Source organism: the organism of the source record quoted next, unplaced genomic scaffold, assembly GCF_019419815.1.
Source record: "Pyrus x bretschneideri cultivar Hongxiangsu unplaced genomic scaffold, Pyrus_bretschneideri_v1 Contig4, whole genome shotgun sequence".
Lineage (NCBI taxonomy): Eukaryota > Viridiplantae > Streptophyta > Magnoliopsida > Rosales > Rosaceae > Pyrus > Pyrus x bretschneideri.
The window spans coordinates 2951210-2968993 of record NW_025999723.1 but is presented as its reverse complement, the minus strand read 5'-3'; the positions used below and the strand labels follow the sequence as shown (position 1 = coordinate 2968993).

The 17784-nt window shown below is 35.7% G+C and overlaps 3 protein-coding genes across 3 annotated transcripts; 2 read left to right on the top strand and 1 right to left on the bottom strand.

The window, feature by feature from the left end:
- Positions 1-4854: 4854 nt before the first annotated feature.
- LOC125468999 lies at positions 4855-5181 on the bottom strand. The gene has a single exon (XM_048565883.1). The coding sequence runs from the start codon at positions 5179-5181 to the stop codon at positions 4855-4857; it is 327 nt and encodes a 108-aa protein (XP_048421840.1).
- A 3914-nt stretch (positions 5182-9095) lies between these two features.
- LOC103960506 (pentatricopeptide repeat-containing protein At2g29760, chloroplastic-like) lies at positions 9096-11616 on the top strand. The gene has a single exon (XM_009372991.3). The coding sequence runs from the start codon at positions 9484-9486 to the stop codon at positions 11308-11310; it is 1827 nt and encodes a 608-aa protein (XP_009371266.2). The 5' UTR covers positions 9096-9483; the 3' UTR covers positions 11311-11616.
- A 4083-nt stretch (positions 11617-15699) lies between these two features.
- LOC103960507 (sorbitol dehydrogenase) lies at positions 15700-17683 on the top strand. Its single transcript, XM_009372992.3, has 5 exons — positions 15700-15914; positions 16041-16108; positions 16318-16554; positions 16656-17134; positions 17320-17683. Exons 1-5 carry the CDS (start codon positions 15815-15817, stop codon positions 17510-17512), a joined length of 1077 nt encoding a protein of 358 aa, XP_009371267.2. The 5' UTR covers positions 15700-15814; the 3' UTR covers positions 17513-17683.
- Positions 17684-17784: the final 101 nt, after the last annotated feature.

The following is a 17784-nucleotide window of genomic DNA, read 5'->3' as shown; positions in this document are numbered from 1 at the left end:
CAGAGGATTCACGCAACAAAATTTGCCTAGTCAAACGGAAGCCTAAGCACTTTGTGAGGCCAAACTTGCTCCAGTTCAAGTTTTGGACAGATTTTGGGACCATTGTGTCTTATACATCAAGTGCAACAATACAATTGGTTGGAATTTTTTTTTTTAATTTCCAACCAATTGTAATATTATACTTGGTATATCAGCTTGTGTTCCTCATACACTGAAAAATTTCTCCAAACCTTGAACAACGTGGACCCACTTAGTATTTAGAATCCAAACCTCTAGCCCTCCCCTACTAGAACAAAAAATATAGGGATAATTTGAAATAGGTCTAATTTTATAAACTACCTTTTGAAATAAGTCCAATTTTTAGTTACTTTGGACCCATTTCAAAAAACCCCAAAAATATATAGTACTATCATTGTTTTGAGGGGCTAGATTTTGCCTCTAGCCTCTAGCCTCTAGCCCTTTCCCAACGTATTATGGGCAAGCTGGGGTTATTGTGTTTTTTTTTTTTTTTAATTGATTATGTTGTGTTGTGAGAATACACAGGTGTGAAAAAAATATATAAGTGTTTCGTAAACTGTAGTGCTAAAAGTGTTTTTAGTAAGAAAAAGATGGGGGTAGAGATTGTCAATATGGAAGTTTCATTAATTGGTATGGTAAGACCCAAAAATACCACCTTTTTGGAGTAAGGATAATATACGCACACTCCCTGGGGCAAGACCCGGAGTGAATAGAAGGCCAAGCCTACCCCCTAAGGGGGATTGATCTAACCAGGTGGTTCCCAATATGATCGAATCTAACCGACGTAACCGCCAAAGTGAGTCGGTCCACTCCAGAGTACGAACTCGGCCAGCTGTCTCCATCCAGGTACTAGATTGCACAAACTAAACTGCATAGTACCTTCCAGCCACGTGAAGTGTTAAGCTATGGAGTATGGCGTAGCCGCTCCTTCCACTCACGATGGAGAAGAGACAAACGGTCCTTCTTTGACGTGGCGTGGCCTCCTTTATTCTCGGCCACTGAGAGGAATGTCGGGTGATATGGACCGACTCTGCAAGGCCTATAGATACACCTTATGACTCCCATGCAGAGGTAAGACACTTATAACCCATAAATACATTTCACCCTTCTTTCTACCACTGCTAACTTAAGCATCTGAGCCTCTACGCCATAAACCACCCTTCTCGGTGCTTGGACTCACGGTGTTTGCATGTTTTTGCCTTGCACAGGTTTCATTCCTTGATGGTTGGATATCAGCTCCAACACATATAGTTCACCTGACTCCAATGAAAAAAAAACGTTTTGTGAGAAGCATATGTAGAGCTGCTTCTACTTTATGCTGTTTTGGATCCATAATTTTGAAAAGAAAAAAAATTCATTTACCAACACAATTAAGGCCCCAACTTTTCTAAAAAGCTACTTTAAAAAAAAAAAAATTGTTATTGGCGCTCCAAAAAACTCATTTTGCACTACAACCTTTCTATAATTAGAAAGAAAAAAAACACTTGTGAGGAGTGTAGAATGAGATTTGTGAAGTGCTAATAACAGTTTCCTAAAAATAAAAAATAAAAAAATTAGAAAACCCAACCCAGCTCTATATCTACTCTAAGAATTCAGATGCATTTTAAGAAACTATTTATGAGTTACTTCACTAACAAGAAGCACTTTTAACTTTTCTTACTAAGGAGGGCGTATTCAATTGAGAATTTGAGAGACTTTAATGGATTTATAAATCCATGGATTTTTATGGAGTTTAATTGAATTGTAGAGATTCTATATAAAATTTTATTCAATTCCCTCGAAATCTCATGGGGAGAGGTGAAATTTGTGGATACTTAAAATACACTACGAAATCTCCCCAATTCCTTCTAATTCCTCAATTTTCTCAAATTCTTTAAAATCAATTTCTAATTGAATACACCTGGGATGTTATAAACTTCTTTAAAATCCTAATTGAATACACATGGATTTCTAAGGATTTTAATAAACTATCTTAAAATTCTAATTGAATACACCTTGAATTTCAAAGAATCATTTAAAATCCTGATTGAATACCTAAATTCATTAAAAGAATTAAAATCCCTCAAAATCCCAATTGAATACACCCCTAAATAATGCTAGAAATAAGCGCCAGGGTATTTTAGGTTGAGATCATACCAAATTTATTTTCTCTTATTTTTTTTTATTTGATTTGCTTGTTTATTAGTGTATATATTTGGTTATGGTATTTTGTTTTTTAGGCTTAAGCCAAGTCAACTTTATCCATAGTGTACGTGGATGTTTCAAGTACATAGCACGTCGCCGGTTTTGTTGGGAGGGATTAGGTCATCAAACATGTAACATGAACACCTACCAAAACTAGATAAGAGGATTACTTCAAAATCACATTCCACAACCCCATCGCCAAATAAAACGAATTATAGCGTATGCAATATCCCCACGAAACAATCCACGTTTAACACGTACATACGATAACGTATGCTCAATTGCAGAGAAGGAAGCAATTAGCAAGCAACCAAAGGATAGTTTTTTTTTTTTTTTTTGAAGAAACGATACTTATAACGTTGAGAAAGCATACAATCTTGAAGGAAGACAATTTGGAGTAACTTCAGGGCTTCCTTGAACCAATAATTAGTAAAGTTGAAAGTTGAGGTCAACTTGAACATTCTATGCGCCGCTATATTAGCAGATCTACAAAACATGAGAAACTTTTGAAGCATCAAAACCCCCTAGGCTAGTTTTAATGTCTTTCAATCAGCAAATCGAAAGCGAAGAGCCACCATGCCAACTTCCAAGAGCTTGGACCACCCGCAGAGCAACCAAAGAATATATTTTGCATTATGCATGTAAATGTTATTTCTTTGATGTTATTTTTTATTATTTGCAGTTGCCTCTTTTGAATAAATATTTGTGCTTGAAAGTCTCTTATATTTTCTGTGGATATAGTTGGTAGTTTGCAAAGGTATAACTGCATTGTAGTAAAGGTGGTCAACTTTATAAATGTCGAGGTTTCCATTCATATACGACACAATTAATTTAACGCGTTCATGAATAGTTTCCGTCGTTTTAATCTCATAATTACATAATTAAAAGAATTTTTTTTAGAAAGATAATGAGAGAAACATTTTTCCAATGTGAAATAATCCTGTCAATCTGGTCGGCGGCGGACATGTCAATTCACAGTTAAGGTCGATTGGCTTCTTATTTGAGTCTGTGACATGCATGTTGAAGCATCTCTCGCAATTGACACCTAATGAAGTTAAATTGTTTTATATTGAATTGTACCAAATATGTAAAACCCAAAATCAAAAAATTGGTAAACCGTGTTGAAACCTTATGAAGTAAGTAACATTTATATTAGAGTAAATTGTAGTTATGATATCTTAACTTTAACTCAATTGGAGTAATGGTCCCTCAACTTATCAAAACGTGTAACTATGGTCTCTCAACTAAAAATACATTACAATTGGTCTCTCAACTTTAATTCAACTGGAGAAATGGTCCATTAACTCTAACCCAGTTGTAGCAATAGTTCTTCCAACATAACTCGTTTTGACAAAAATTTTGACATAGTTGACGAAAATGACCATAATTTCACACTTTGATGAGTTGAGGTACCCTTATTATATAAATGGTTATTCCAACATAACTTATTTTGACAAAATTTTGACGAAATTGATGAAAATGACCATAGCTACACATTTTGATAAGTTGAGGGACCAATGATAATGGATTTTTAGTTGAGGGACCATTGCTCCAATTTGATTAAAGTTGAGGGACAATTGCTACAATTTACTCTTTATATTAAATGGGTTTATTACTAATTGTATGGAGACCTTCTATAAGGCTTTACTCTTAATGAATTTTGCAAATGCTTAAGATAGAAACATTATTGATTTGGATTAGTGAAGGTGTGTCTTAAACTTTGTCAAACCATACCAAAATGAGAAATGTTAAGGGGACTACCTCAAAAGTAGAAACCTCTACCATATCACAGTTTAATATCAATTCACGTGCCAATATATGCAAATGGTAAAAAGTGAAGAATCTTACTTTTAAGAGACCCCTTTGCAGTTCTCTACCAAAATATAGTTATGGCTCTACGTCTAAATCCAAAAACATACTTCAAATATGTAATTACAAACACGTAAAAATGCTAAATTGCACATATTAATATTTCTTATTTTTAAAATGTGCGTTAAAACGGTTGAATTCTTTCTCGATTGAGATAAAGAGCTGATGGCGGCTAAAGCCTTTGCTCTCGTCTTTCTCACCTGCACGTCATATCCTTTTCGGCGTTACCTTACTCACCTAACAATTAATTTTTTCAATTGTTTAAATTAATTTTCTGTTATTCATAAGATTTGTTCTTCTTCCTTCACCGAATGATTACTCAAGGACCTGTCGTCCCAGGCAGAAATAGCCAAAGACAGGAAATAACAGGAAGAAAACAAAAGATCGTCAATTAATGCATATTATTAATCAAAATTAATACAATTTAAGAATTCAATTTATGACATGAGATTTCCTTATTAATGCAAAGAACAAAAGAACTAAATGTAAACAGTTTCAATTTCCTTGACATTTTTTCTTGTTCATGATACATAATATACAGGCTAGCTGGGCTCGTAGGAAATCTGTGAGAGTAAAAATCTCAGAGCCTCTAACGTACTTAGCCGCAAAAGAAACACAAGAGTATTGGGTGTTTTGCTTATTTGAAATTTAAGAAGAAAACATAAAATTTAAACTTCCCTAGGAAATGAAATTTATGATTCTCTATATATGTTACAACTTCGAAGCTGCTACCATGCTACCTGATGATCAAATTGAAAGCTTCAATTTAAATTGATGATACATCTACACCGCTGATGATCGTTCAGTAGGAGTGATCTTGATGACTAGTCCAGGGAAAACATCGTCCGGATCATGGATATGAGGGTTGCGCTCCACGATGTATGGGTCGCCGCACTTGTCACTGATGGTATGGAGCGTCTCACCTTCTCCGACGACATATATTTCATCACACGGCCGGTTGGTCATGAAGTCATTGAAGTGTTTCCCTCGAACCAAGTCGTTGTTGTCTGGCGTAGAGCTGTTCTCTCTGATGGAAGCAAACAAGATCAAGGCTAGTAGGGCAGTGGCGCAGTACCATGAGGCTGCATCTGCCAATTTTCTTGATGCCATATAAATTTTGGGGCTTAGAGAGAGAGAAAAAAGATGAGATATGAGAGGTGGTGTGTTTTTGATGAAACAGAAAGAGGTCTGAGTTTTTGTATTTATAGGTATATGAGGAAGAAATAAAGGTTTTTGGTTGTTTGCGTTGGGAAGAAGTTGGGTTCAACGTGGACCTGGATATCATTTATATATATTAAAAAAAAAATTAATCATTCATCACCTTCCTTGGCCACTATTGATTGAATTACTGAAAAGGACATGATTGGTTTCTGCTTTTTTATATACCTGGATTCTAATTTTTTTTTTTTTTCAAATTTTCAATTTGAGTAAGAACCTTCATTTGGTTAGGACAATTAGAAACGATTTCTACTATTTTGGCATGTGGGATTTGGCTATTTGTCAGAGGGGCTGCAACGTAGGGGTCGGACAAGAAATATATATTAGATATGGGATGAGTCATGAGTATGAATGTTAGATAACTATCCGATGTTGTTAGTAGAAGTTGTTAAAAATTTAGATATAGATGGATTAATGGTCCACAATTAAACATACTGATATTCTCTCTTAACTTGTATCTTATTCTATTATCAATTTTTTAATTAGAATCTTATGAAGGCTGGATAATTAAACAATTGATTTATAAGGAGTTTTTGTAACTGAAAAATTAAATTTAATAATTAAGAGAATTATAGAATGATAGTGGCGGAGAATGTGGGGTGGCAAATAGTGTGGGAAGAAAGTGGCAAATAGCGTGAGGAAATGGAGGCCTTCCCCACTCACCACCTAGAAAAAACCTGTAACCATCATGTCATGGTCAAGCAACTAATATGACTGACCCAAAAGAAAGCTTCAAACTTGTGCTTTGCCATGGCTAGGTAGACTTTTGACATTCTTGCACCAAATGTTCTTTGAGACCTTTTGGACTTTGCCTCCTTGCGTGTTCCAAATCCTTGGTGTATTGGACCAGCTGACCAAGTCACCCCTTTCCTCAAAGAAAAGGCTTGTGGAATGGTGTCTCGACTATGTCACTAATAAGACATTTTTCATAAAAACATAAGTTCTGTATATTTTGGTTTCATTCAATATTCAACTATGCAAACGGATCCCCCACTTGAAATTAGAGTTGTACTATTCATGCAGCACTATCCAATACATTCTCCTATCCTCCATATACAATTATCATACATTAGCAATACCAAGGACCAAACTATAGCATCTTTCTTTTTCTTTCGTTTTATTAGGGCGTGGACCGGTGAACCAAATAAAAACCATCATTCCCCATTTCCCAAACCCCCAACTAAAGAAAGGTTTGACATTTTGAAGGGTTAGGGTTCTAGGGTGGATCATCAATCAATGCGAGGAGTATGCTCGCATGCATGCATTTAATCAGTCGGTAGAGAGTTGATCTGTGCCCGATGCAAGTGTGCTGGTAATGTAAATATGCAGCCACGAAATTTATGAATGGTTTAATTTGTTTGGTAAAATGGTGATCCCCATTCTATTTGAATTTGGTCAAATTGGGTTGCAAATTTTCAATAGTTGGGAAATTATTAATTTGATTTTCAAGTTTTTCCTCTTGTCCCAGTTCAATAGGCAACCCCTTTATAAAGCAATTTATTTTGGATAGTGCTATTCATACACTCATTTTTACTTCTTACACACTCCTCTCAATTTTTTATTGCCGAATTGAATAAATGGAAGAAGATTAATGTCAAAAAATTATTAAGGTTATGTTGGGAGTAAAAATAAAGAGGTATTCATCAATTTCTCCCCTGAACTTGTGATCATTGGCCAATTTTCCCCCTCAACTTTAATTTTGGCCAATTTCCCCCCTCAACTCTCATAATTAGTCAATTTCCCCCCTCAACTTTAATTTGGCCAATTTCCCTCCTCAACTCTCAAAATTAGTCAATTTGCACCCTACTGTTAACTTTTTTTATTTTTAATTTTCCATCTATTCTTTTCTTAATTTTCAATCTTTCTAATAACTTCCAACAAAGTACTAAAATTAACATAAACTCACATACATAATATAGGGTAAAATGTACAAAAACATAATACAATTAGTATGTGATATGGGTTGATTATAAGAAAAATTTATGAATTGGGTTTAAAGCATGCAGAAGAAGAAATAATAACAAAAAGAAATAACAATCATAAACTCATGGATCATACCTATTTCAATAAAATGGGTTATTCTTAATAAGGAGTCGAAAATTAAGAATAGACTAGCCATTATTTCACTAAAGCTCAATTTTCTGCAATTTACTTGAACTTAGCTTTCACTTTTATAAAGAAAATTGTATTCACATACAAAAATTTACACATCAATCATTTTCGTTATCAATTTTGTATAGTCAAAAATCAAATAAAATTACTCCATACTGATTTATCATGACTAATAATACTATCTATGATAAATTGTAAAATTCTAAATTTTAATCTATTTGTAATAGGATAAAGATATAGGAACATGATTAACATACATCTTATTTAGTTTCTTACACACACTTGTTTAATTATGATCAAATTAAAAAATTAACAGTAGGGTGCAAATTGACTAGTTATAAGAGTTGAGGGGGGAAATTGGCTAATGGTCACAAGTTCAGGGGGAAAATTAATGAATACCTCAAAAATAAATGTGAGTAGCACTACCTTATAATTTTTTGTTCAAAGCAAATTCATTATAAATAAAGGAAAACTAATGAAAATGGTTTGAAAACTTTGAGTTTTAATGATAAGGACAAAATAAATGGTAAAATGAATAATACCAAGATTGACTTTTTAGTGTAAAAATGTGGTTTTTCGTTAAAGTGAACAGTACCGTAGACTTTTCGTTAAAACTCCCTATAGGATCAAGATCAATAGTGGAGGAAGCTAGTGAGCTATTGGGGTCCTTCTTCCTACCAAACTTCAGCAACATAGCCGTTCAATACAAAGTAGCTAAACGATGACAGAAACATTTCTTAAGAAAAGGGAAAGTGATTTCCACACAGTCATTTTCTTGTCATGCCTTTTGTGTGCAGAAGTAAAAAGAAGAGTGAGAAAATCATTTCATATTTTTATTAAATCAATAAGCAATTACATCAACTATACATCCTCAATTTTAAGTACAAAAATCCAAACAACGAAAAGGAAAACGAGCTAAAAAATGGGCAGTGTATATCCAGGACCGTTCCAAGCAGTTACTTGATACACATAATTAATTCATAGAGAATTGGTAAACTATATGCAGTTTGCCATTTAGAAGTGAGTTCAAGTGAGACTTCTTTATAAAATTACAGGTATCAAGAAGTTGCATTTGGATATATAACTTTGTGTGTTGATGGTGGCCATCCAACACTCTAACTTGGTCAAACTAGTAATCACTGTACTGGTGAATACGAGGACGAAACATTCCTCAATAAGCAGAAGAACAAATCAAAGTCTTGAAATTAAAGTTTTGATATAGATTTGGTGCCATTCCCTAAAATTGGTGTCAGCATCCACAGTTATTCAGTGATAATGTCTTAAACATGACATAGATATCCAATTGCAATGAATTAAAGTGATGGCAAGCAATATAAACATATTTAAGAGTCACTGATCTCAACTGATGGCCATAGTCCTACTGTCAATTATCCTCCAAACCTATTTCAACCACATTTGAGCACTAAAACAATATTGTGAAGTGACATCTTGAGACTATTCATATCCATTTTCCACGACAGTATGACACAACTTTCCAATTAGTGTCTAATTTCCACCGTTGTGGCCGCCTAAATTTCGTGTTTATAATTTTGAGGAGATTATAATGCATTAATTTCTTTAACGAATAATTTATTTTCTACAGTTAAGTTTGACATAATTCTTTTATTTCTTCCTTCACCATAAGGGCACCACCATCACACTTCTATCAATAGACATGTATTATGATACTTTTGGTTACGCGTTTTTTATTAAAACAATAAACATCGTAGAGATTATATTGATAACATGTACGTACAATTTTTAGATTACAATGGTTTAAAAAACATATTGACTTGATGGCAGCAGAGACGTCCATGGACACCATGGAATGTAAACAAGCAAGTCTAGCCCATGATTTATATTAGGGGATCTTGATGGGCCAAGTTTGGACCCCAACAAGGGCTTATGCCGTGAGTCAGGCAATGGGTTAAATGTTTTAATTAATGGTTAACCATTCAATATATTAAGCCCAAGTTTAAACAAGATGGAAACACTACTGGCGGTGGCGGCAAAGTCGATGAACAACTTCGACTTTCTGCCTCAAATCCGATTCAAATTTAACCAAAACCAACGGCGTCACTCATGAAACTCGCGAGACCCATTACGCGCCACTTCACCACCTCCACGGTGGTTCAAAAATCAGAGCGGGTGGCTGCCGGACCAATCACCTTGAGCTCAATCAAAGAGCTTCATGCACACCTTATCAGAACCCACCTCCAAAAAGACCCATCATCTTCCATCGCCGAGGTTGCCAGAGTTTACGCGCTATCTCCGCCGTATTTAAGCAAAGCCCATTTAGTCTTCGATCAAATAGAGCGACCCACATTTTTGGTTTGGAATCATATGATCCGTGGATTATCACAGAGTGAGAAACCAGGTGAAGCAATTCACATGTATAATCGTATGTACCTTCAAGGATTGGCCGGGAATCATGTGACTTTTATATTCGTTTTCAAGGCTTGTGGTCGAGCTTCTGATATTGGAAATGGGAAAAGGGTCCATGGACATGCGGTCAAACTTGGGTTCGAGTCGTATCTTTTTGTATCCAATGCATTAATTTTAATGTATGCGTATTCTGGTGGTCTGGGCTTTGCGCAGAAACTGTTTGACGGAATGTGTCAGAGAGATTTGGTCTCTTGGAATTCTCTGATATGTGGATATAGTCAGTGCAATAGGTTTAAGGAGGTTTTGGATCTGTTTAAGGCAATGAGGGCAGGGAATGTGACGGCTGATGCGGTGACGATGGTGAAAGTTATTTTGGCGTGTAATTACTTGGGTGAATGGGAGTTTGCTGATTCTGTGGTTCAGTATATTGAAGAAAATCATGTTAGGATTGATGTTTACTTGGGGAACACTATGATAGATATGTATGGACGGCGTGGTTTGGCGAATTTGGCTTGGGAAGTATTTGATCGGATGCATGAAAGAAATATAGTTTCGTGGAATGCCATGATCACGGGATATGCAAAAGTGGGAAACTTGGTTAATGCAAGAAAGCTTTTCAATGAGATGCCGAAGAGAAATGTGGTGTCTTGGACTTCCATGATCACTTGTTACTCTCAAGCTAATCAACATACTGAGGCAGTGAGTCTTTTTCAAGAAATGATGGCAGCTGATGTGAGACCGGATGAAATAACCATTGCTAGTGTGCTTTCTGCTTGTGCCCGTGTGGGTTCACTTGATGTGGGAGAGGCTGTCCACGACTACATAAAGAAGCATGGAGTGAAAACAGATAGTTATGTAGGAAATACTTTGATAGATATGTATTGCAAATGTGGGATGGTTGAGAAGGCAATGGAGGTGTTCCAATGGATGGAAAAGAAAGACGCTGTGTCATGGACTTCAGTAATTTCAGGCCTTGCTGTGAACGGTTTTGCAGATTCTGCACTCGAATTCTTCTCGCGGATGCTGAGAGAAGGTGTTCGACCAACTCATGGAACATTTGTTGGGATTTTGTTAGCTTGCGCTCATGCGGGTTTGGTAGAGAAAGGATTGGAATATTTAGAAAGCATGGAAAAGATTCATGGACTGATGCCAGAAATGAAACACTACGGATGTGTTGTGGATCTTTTGAGCCGGTCTGGAAAACTAGAGAAGGCTTATGAGTTCATACAAAATATGCCCGTTGTTCCAAATGTTGTAGTATGGAGGATATTGCTGAGTGCTTGCAAGGTTCATGGAAATGTGTCCCTAGCTGAGAGTGTCACAGCCAAGCTTGTTGAACTGGATCCTTCTAACAGTGGGAATTACATTCTCTCATCGAGTACTTATGCAGGTTCGGATAGATGGGATGATGCTATGAGAATGAGAGAATTGATGGGTGAGAGCAAAGTGCAAAAGCCATTTGGTCGTAGTGCCATCGAAATAGACGGCATATTTTCGAACTCTCAGAATTTGGGACTCACTTGATTGCATATGAGCATTAGCAATCGCTTATCTGCTCAACATCGCATTGACACAGCTACTCTTGGAAGAGATATATTGCAATTGAGGTTTATCTCTAAAAAGTTGCAGTGTTTTCGAATTTCGATCTGATTCCTGAGAGGACAAAGTAGTGAGGGTTTGGAAAGTTGGAAGTTTGATTTCAAGTGAAAAATGTGGCTTTACGATGGAGAGGCACGAAGTGCAGAGAAACCATTGTGTTCTAGTTATACCTTCATAAGATCTCGGCTACAGAACAGTAGCAGTTATGCAGAACGACAAGATTGACTGACAGCATACGACGTGTGAAGGACCCTTCACATGTGATATTCATTAGTGCGTGTTCGCTTATGTCTATACATCCATATTATAATACGTAAATTGATAACATGGTAATAGAAGAAAAATTGATAAATAAGTTAGCCTTACTGACAACCAATATATAGTATGTACACAAAAAAATTTCAACGCATACGGCTTGTCGTATACACTCATCTTTCTTCACCCTTATGCCTTGTATTCTTTTCATTTTTTACAAGTCAATGTCCATTTCATATCACAAAACTACGATGACCATGATTTATTAATTATAATTCAGAAATCTAACGTACTTCCTATCGTATTAAGAAATTAGGAATTCGGACAGACCATATATATCATGGTGACGTCTTCCTGCATGTGCACAAGTCAGACAAACACAACACAGCACAACACAAGAAGCGCCCGACTCTTGTGCCCGTAGAAACTAAATACCAAGTTGTTTTTTGAAAAAAAAAAAAAAAAAAAAAAGGGAAAAAAAGAAGAAGAAGTAAATACCAAGTTAAACAACCAATAGACCTCGAATAAATCGTTAAAAAATAAACCAACTATATATGTCACACCGACTATTTATTATACCATATAGTAGGAGTAGCATATTCCACGCATATGGTTCAGAGGCCATTCAACCCACTACAGACCCCTGTGTCCGAGGTATGTAGATCAAAAAATTCGGAGCATTCAATTTCAATTTTACGTTTCATATGAGTTCATCTTATTAACTCACTTAACAAAAATTTAAATTTAAACAATTTAAATTTTACTGTTAAATTTCTTTTTCTCTCTTGAACGATTTGAATTTTTCAATCCTAAGTGCTGGACATAGAGATCGGAGTGGATTCAAATCCCTAGGTTGCAGACTCAATTTTTATCATTAAACATATTTGACTAATGAAGCTTACATCATTAAAAAAAGGGAATAAAACGAGCATTATCTCATAAGCATGCATCCTTTGGTTCCACGCACAATAGGGCATCTCCCTTGAAATAATATGATTTAGGGTTTGGCATCACGAGAGACAGTTGGCGCCGACTCGTATCTGACTAGACACTTGCGTGTCATACATTTTCCCTTATTGTTATGGAAGAGAAATGCTAAAAAGATATTTTTAAAAATAATTTTTTTATGAATTTTTTGTCAATTCATATTTTTGGTATAATATTTCATAATATTAACATAAAAATTAACTTGAAATTGTGAAATGAGAGAGAATACATGAAGAGAAAGAGCATTCTTAGCATTTCTCTTTCTGGAATCCAAATATTGACCGTACTATGACCTTTCTGCAGATAGTTGCACATTTTAAATCTGCAAATGGTTCATGGACCATCGTGTTGGTAGGTTTGTGTGATTCAATGGTCGCAAAATATCATCCCATATATTATTCACGTGGAAGTTAGTCAGCCCGAGGCGTGCCACAAAACCTAGCCCGACAACAGAGAGCTCGTGTGGTCCTCAATAACTTGTACGAAAACGGAAACACGTGACCTTTCGGAGAGAAGATTTATAACAAAGAACGTGATTGTATTTCAATTTAATCATGCAAGAGCATTCTCATGTTAAGTTTGTCTGTTTGTAACGCTACTAAATCGGTCTCATTTCAGCTAGTGTAGGTAAGTTTTTAACAGTAGCTAGGGAACTCCTCCTATAAGCCTGGTAAGCCCATCAATTTTTTTGAGAAAATGTACGATATTAATTGAATAAGAAACAACGTACAATCTACGAGGATAGGGGCCCATAATAGGTCTCGATAAAAACTTTAATGGAAATTTCAACCCGGACGAAAGGAAAAAAAATGTCCCACAAAAAAATAAAGAAACGAACTATCCTCCAAAAATACAATCAAGTAAGAACTATATATTGCATCCAAGATTAAGTCCAATGCACCAAGTCTTCTCCATGGCACACCCTAATCCCGCAGAAGCAAGGCGATGGGCGACGTGATTAGCTTAGCGACGGACTGGACATAATTTGGACTTGGATCTTAATGAAAAGAAGAAAAACAAATTTCTTGCTTGTAATTAAAGAGTTGATATTGGATAATTTGGTGAAACTTGCACTAGTTAAAGAAAAATCAGGATTATAGGATAATTACGTCAAATTAGGTGAAATATTCAAATGTGGGGTTAAAGAAAAATCATGTATTTGATTTCCTACAATTATCTTTTGATTGATTGGTGAATCAGCATGTTTATCTCATTGGCTAAATTGTGGATAACCAAATTATTTAATCCATAAAACTATCCTTCTTTGGTAGAAAAATTAATAAGATGATTATATCCTGATTGAATGATCTCATATCTACTCACAAAGAAAATGATCCACATGTATTAAAAAACTGATCTCATATTTGAGGTAATTACTTTAAAGGCATACTTGTTGATTTACTCCCTGATTTTGTATGGAGCTGCTAATTTTTTCTTTAAATTTAATTTTAGCTGATTATCTCCATAATTAGCTAATTTTTTCTTGAACATTAATTTTATCCGATTATCCATCTGAACTTTTATATATAGTCAATTTCCCCTGACAATTAGATTTTAAAAAATTTCATCTATCTTGATCACGCATATAATCGGTTAAAATTAAAATTCAAGAGAAAATTAATAGTTTTATACAAGTTCGAGAGGTAAATCAACAATACCTCTTACTTCAAATGTTTCTCGTTTTGGTTACATCATCTAAATCATCTTTCAAAGATATTACTAATCAAAATTAAATCCATTACTAATCAAAATTAAGTTCTCTGTGGGGACAACATGCAGGATAATACGGAAGTCTGCTTACGTGAATCTGACTGTGCATTTCGTGGAATACACTCACCAGTAATGAATATCCGTTGAGGAAAATCATGCATCCTTACGGTACTTGCTAATTCAGTTACTTCCAATCAGGAATAATTTTATACCCATATTTATGTACCGTTGAAAAATTAATTACTACTTAATGGTATTTATGAGAAATTTTTCTGTATAACTGTAACACCGTGTAGTAATTGTTCCATTCGTATCGTCATGTTATAACATGTGTATTAGGGTTTAGGATAATGTTATTCACACACTTTTACCTCATGTACACTCTTATTAATTTTTAGTCATTGATTTTCTTTACTTTATTCGATCCGACGATACAAAGTTAAGTTAGGTGTGTGAGAAGTAAAAATGTGTGTGTGGATAACACTACCTTATAAATAATATCGTGACTGTAATACTCAAAATTTATTTGATTTGAGGTGTAGTTTACCTCTTATACACCCTTATTAATTTTTATTTATTGATCTTTTTCAATTCATTCGATCCGACAGTACAAAGTTAAGCCAAATGTGTGTCTAGATAGCACTTTGTTATAAATAACATCGTGACTGTAATACTCAAAATTTCTTGTATTTGAGGTGTAGGAAAATAGGCTTCCAAAATTCCATTGCCCATAAATGAGGGATATATGCAAAAGTATGATGTAACAGTCTAACACATGGTGGTATTAAATTTGGGAAAACCATAAAATCTATAAATTGTTATCTACACTCTAAAATTTATTAGCGTTTCAAAATTTTTATTTTGCACTTTAAATTTTTTTTATATTAAAAAATATACTTGCAAGGAATATAAAATTTTTGGAGTACAATAACAGTTTCCTATCCGTGAGGGATCTAACTTTTAATATATACCTAATTTCGGCAACTTTCAAAGTCACAAATATAGTGTTATATCAAGTTTATATCCTGCTATCATGTAATTTTTGACATCTCAATTACAAGTAAGTTCTTTTCATATCAAAGGCGGGAGAAATTAGGCTTCAAGATCCCAATCACCATGAAAATTCCAATCCCTAGAAAAGGATGGAAAAAAGTGTGATGGTAACGGACCATAATACAGTTAATACTTTCGTTTTGGATTATTCTCGATAGTGGATATAAATATATAAATATATGCATATTAGATTTCACCATAAATGATTTTATAATCTATATATTGCAACTTGGACCAAATCTTAATTTTATAATTCCATATGCCCACTGGCTTTCAACCCTAAGTATAAATATTACACCAAGAACCGCTCTGTTCCCATCAGAAAAGAAACCTACTCCGTGTCTGCCTTCTTTTATTTTGGGTGCAAACCTACTCACTGTATTTCAAACACACGGAAAAAAAAAAAAAAAAAGCAAGCAAAAAAATGGGTAAGGGAGGCAAAGCTGCTGAGCCAGAAAACATGGGTGCTTGGCTTCTTGGTGTTAACAATATCAAGATCCAACCTTTCAAGCTTCCCAGTGTGGGTCTGCACCAACCCTAAATCTTTTTATTTCGTTGCAGTTTCCTTTCGGTTTTTAGTTTTCAGACGAGATATTTATGATCATATTGGGTTACATCTTGCTCCATTTTCTTGTATTTCTTAACTTTAGGGCCCAATGATGTTCGCGTTCGGGTCAAGGCTGTCGGCATTTGTGGAAGTGATGTTCACTACTTCAAGGTTCATCTCCCTTCAATGCCCTTTCCCCTGTTTTTAATAATTTTATTTTTTTTTAATTTTGAATTTTTGATGATTTTAGATGACATTGTTCATTCCTGAAATAAGAATGAAATCAAAGCAGAAACATTGATAATTTTCTCTGTTATATCCGACAGCTCCGTACTAACCACTTAGGTTTTCTCTTTTTTTTGTTTGGGTTCATTTTTCAGACAATGAAATGTGCAGATTTTGAAGTTAAAGAGCCAATGGTAATTGGCCATGAGTGTGCTGGGATCGTTGAGGAAATCGGGGGCGATGTGAAGCATCTTGCTCTCGGAGATCGTGTGGCGGTAGAGCCCGGGATCAGCTGCGCACGGTGCCAGCAGTGCAAAGGTGGAAGGTACAATCTCTGCCCGGACATGAAGTTTTTTGCCACCCCACCGGTTCATGGTTCCTTGGCAAATCAGGTAAAAATATTCACAATTATAGAATTTTGTAGGCTTTGCGCCAGATGGATATTGCAGCGTCGCAGACCTTAGGCTTGTCTGATAACCATTTCGTTTAACAGATTGTACATCCTGCGGATCTGTGCTTTAAACTCCCGGAGAATGTGAGTTTGGAGGAAGGGGCAATGTGTGAGCCCTTGAGTGTAGGGGTTCATGCTTGCCGGAGAGCCAATGTCGGTCCGGAATCAACTGTTCTGATCATCGGAGCCGGCCCCATTGGTCTCGTTTCTGTTCTGGCTGCCCGTGCTTTCGGGTCACCAAGAATTGTCATTGTGGATATGGATGACCAGCGTCTAGCGATGGCGAAGTCTCTTGGTGCTAATGACACCGTCAAAGTTTCGACAAAAATGGAAGATTTGGATGATGAAATTGGCCAGATTAAGATAGCCATGAAGTCCGACGTGGATGTGACCTTCGATTGCGTCGGTTTTAACAAAACCATGTCAACCGCTCTTGGTGCCACCCGTCCCGGCGGCAAAGTTTGCCTTGTCGGAATGGGACACGGCACGATGACAGTCCCACTTACTCCAGCTGCTGCCAGGTATAAAGCGACTCCATTTCGTGTCCTTTTTCCAGCTTTTCTCGATAAGAATCGAATCGACCCCTCTCTTGTCCTACATCAATTATTTTTTTTAGGCATTGTGGATCAATAGTGTAATTGCAAATAACTTTTGTTTGAGTTTTTTTGCTTTATCTGATAATTAGGGTTTTGTCTTTTGAACACAGGGAGGTTGATGTTGTAGGAATTTTCCGGTATAAGAACACATGGCCTCTTTGCCTCGAGTTTTTGAGAAGTGGGAGGATCGACGTGAAGCCGCTCATCACGCACCGGTTCGGGTTTAACCAAAAGGAGGTGGAAGAAGCATTTGAAACCAGTGCCCGTGGGGGAAATGCCATTAAAGTCATGTTTATTTTGTGAAAGATGAGTTACAAGTTTGTGAATTTCGGATCCCTTGAGAGGACAGTTGTGATGGCTTGGAAAATTGGAAGTTCATCAATTTATGATGAAAAATGGAGATCAAAACTTGTTGATGTACAGAGACCATATACCTTCATTAAACCTTGGTTCCGATAGTAGTTTTTTTATTAATTTTTTTTCTCGTTTTTACTTTTTAAAAGAGCCCCTCAATATCTATGAACTATATATGTAAGAAGATGCCTAAAGGTTCTTGAATACGAGGCATTTTTTTT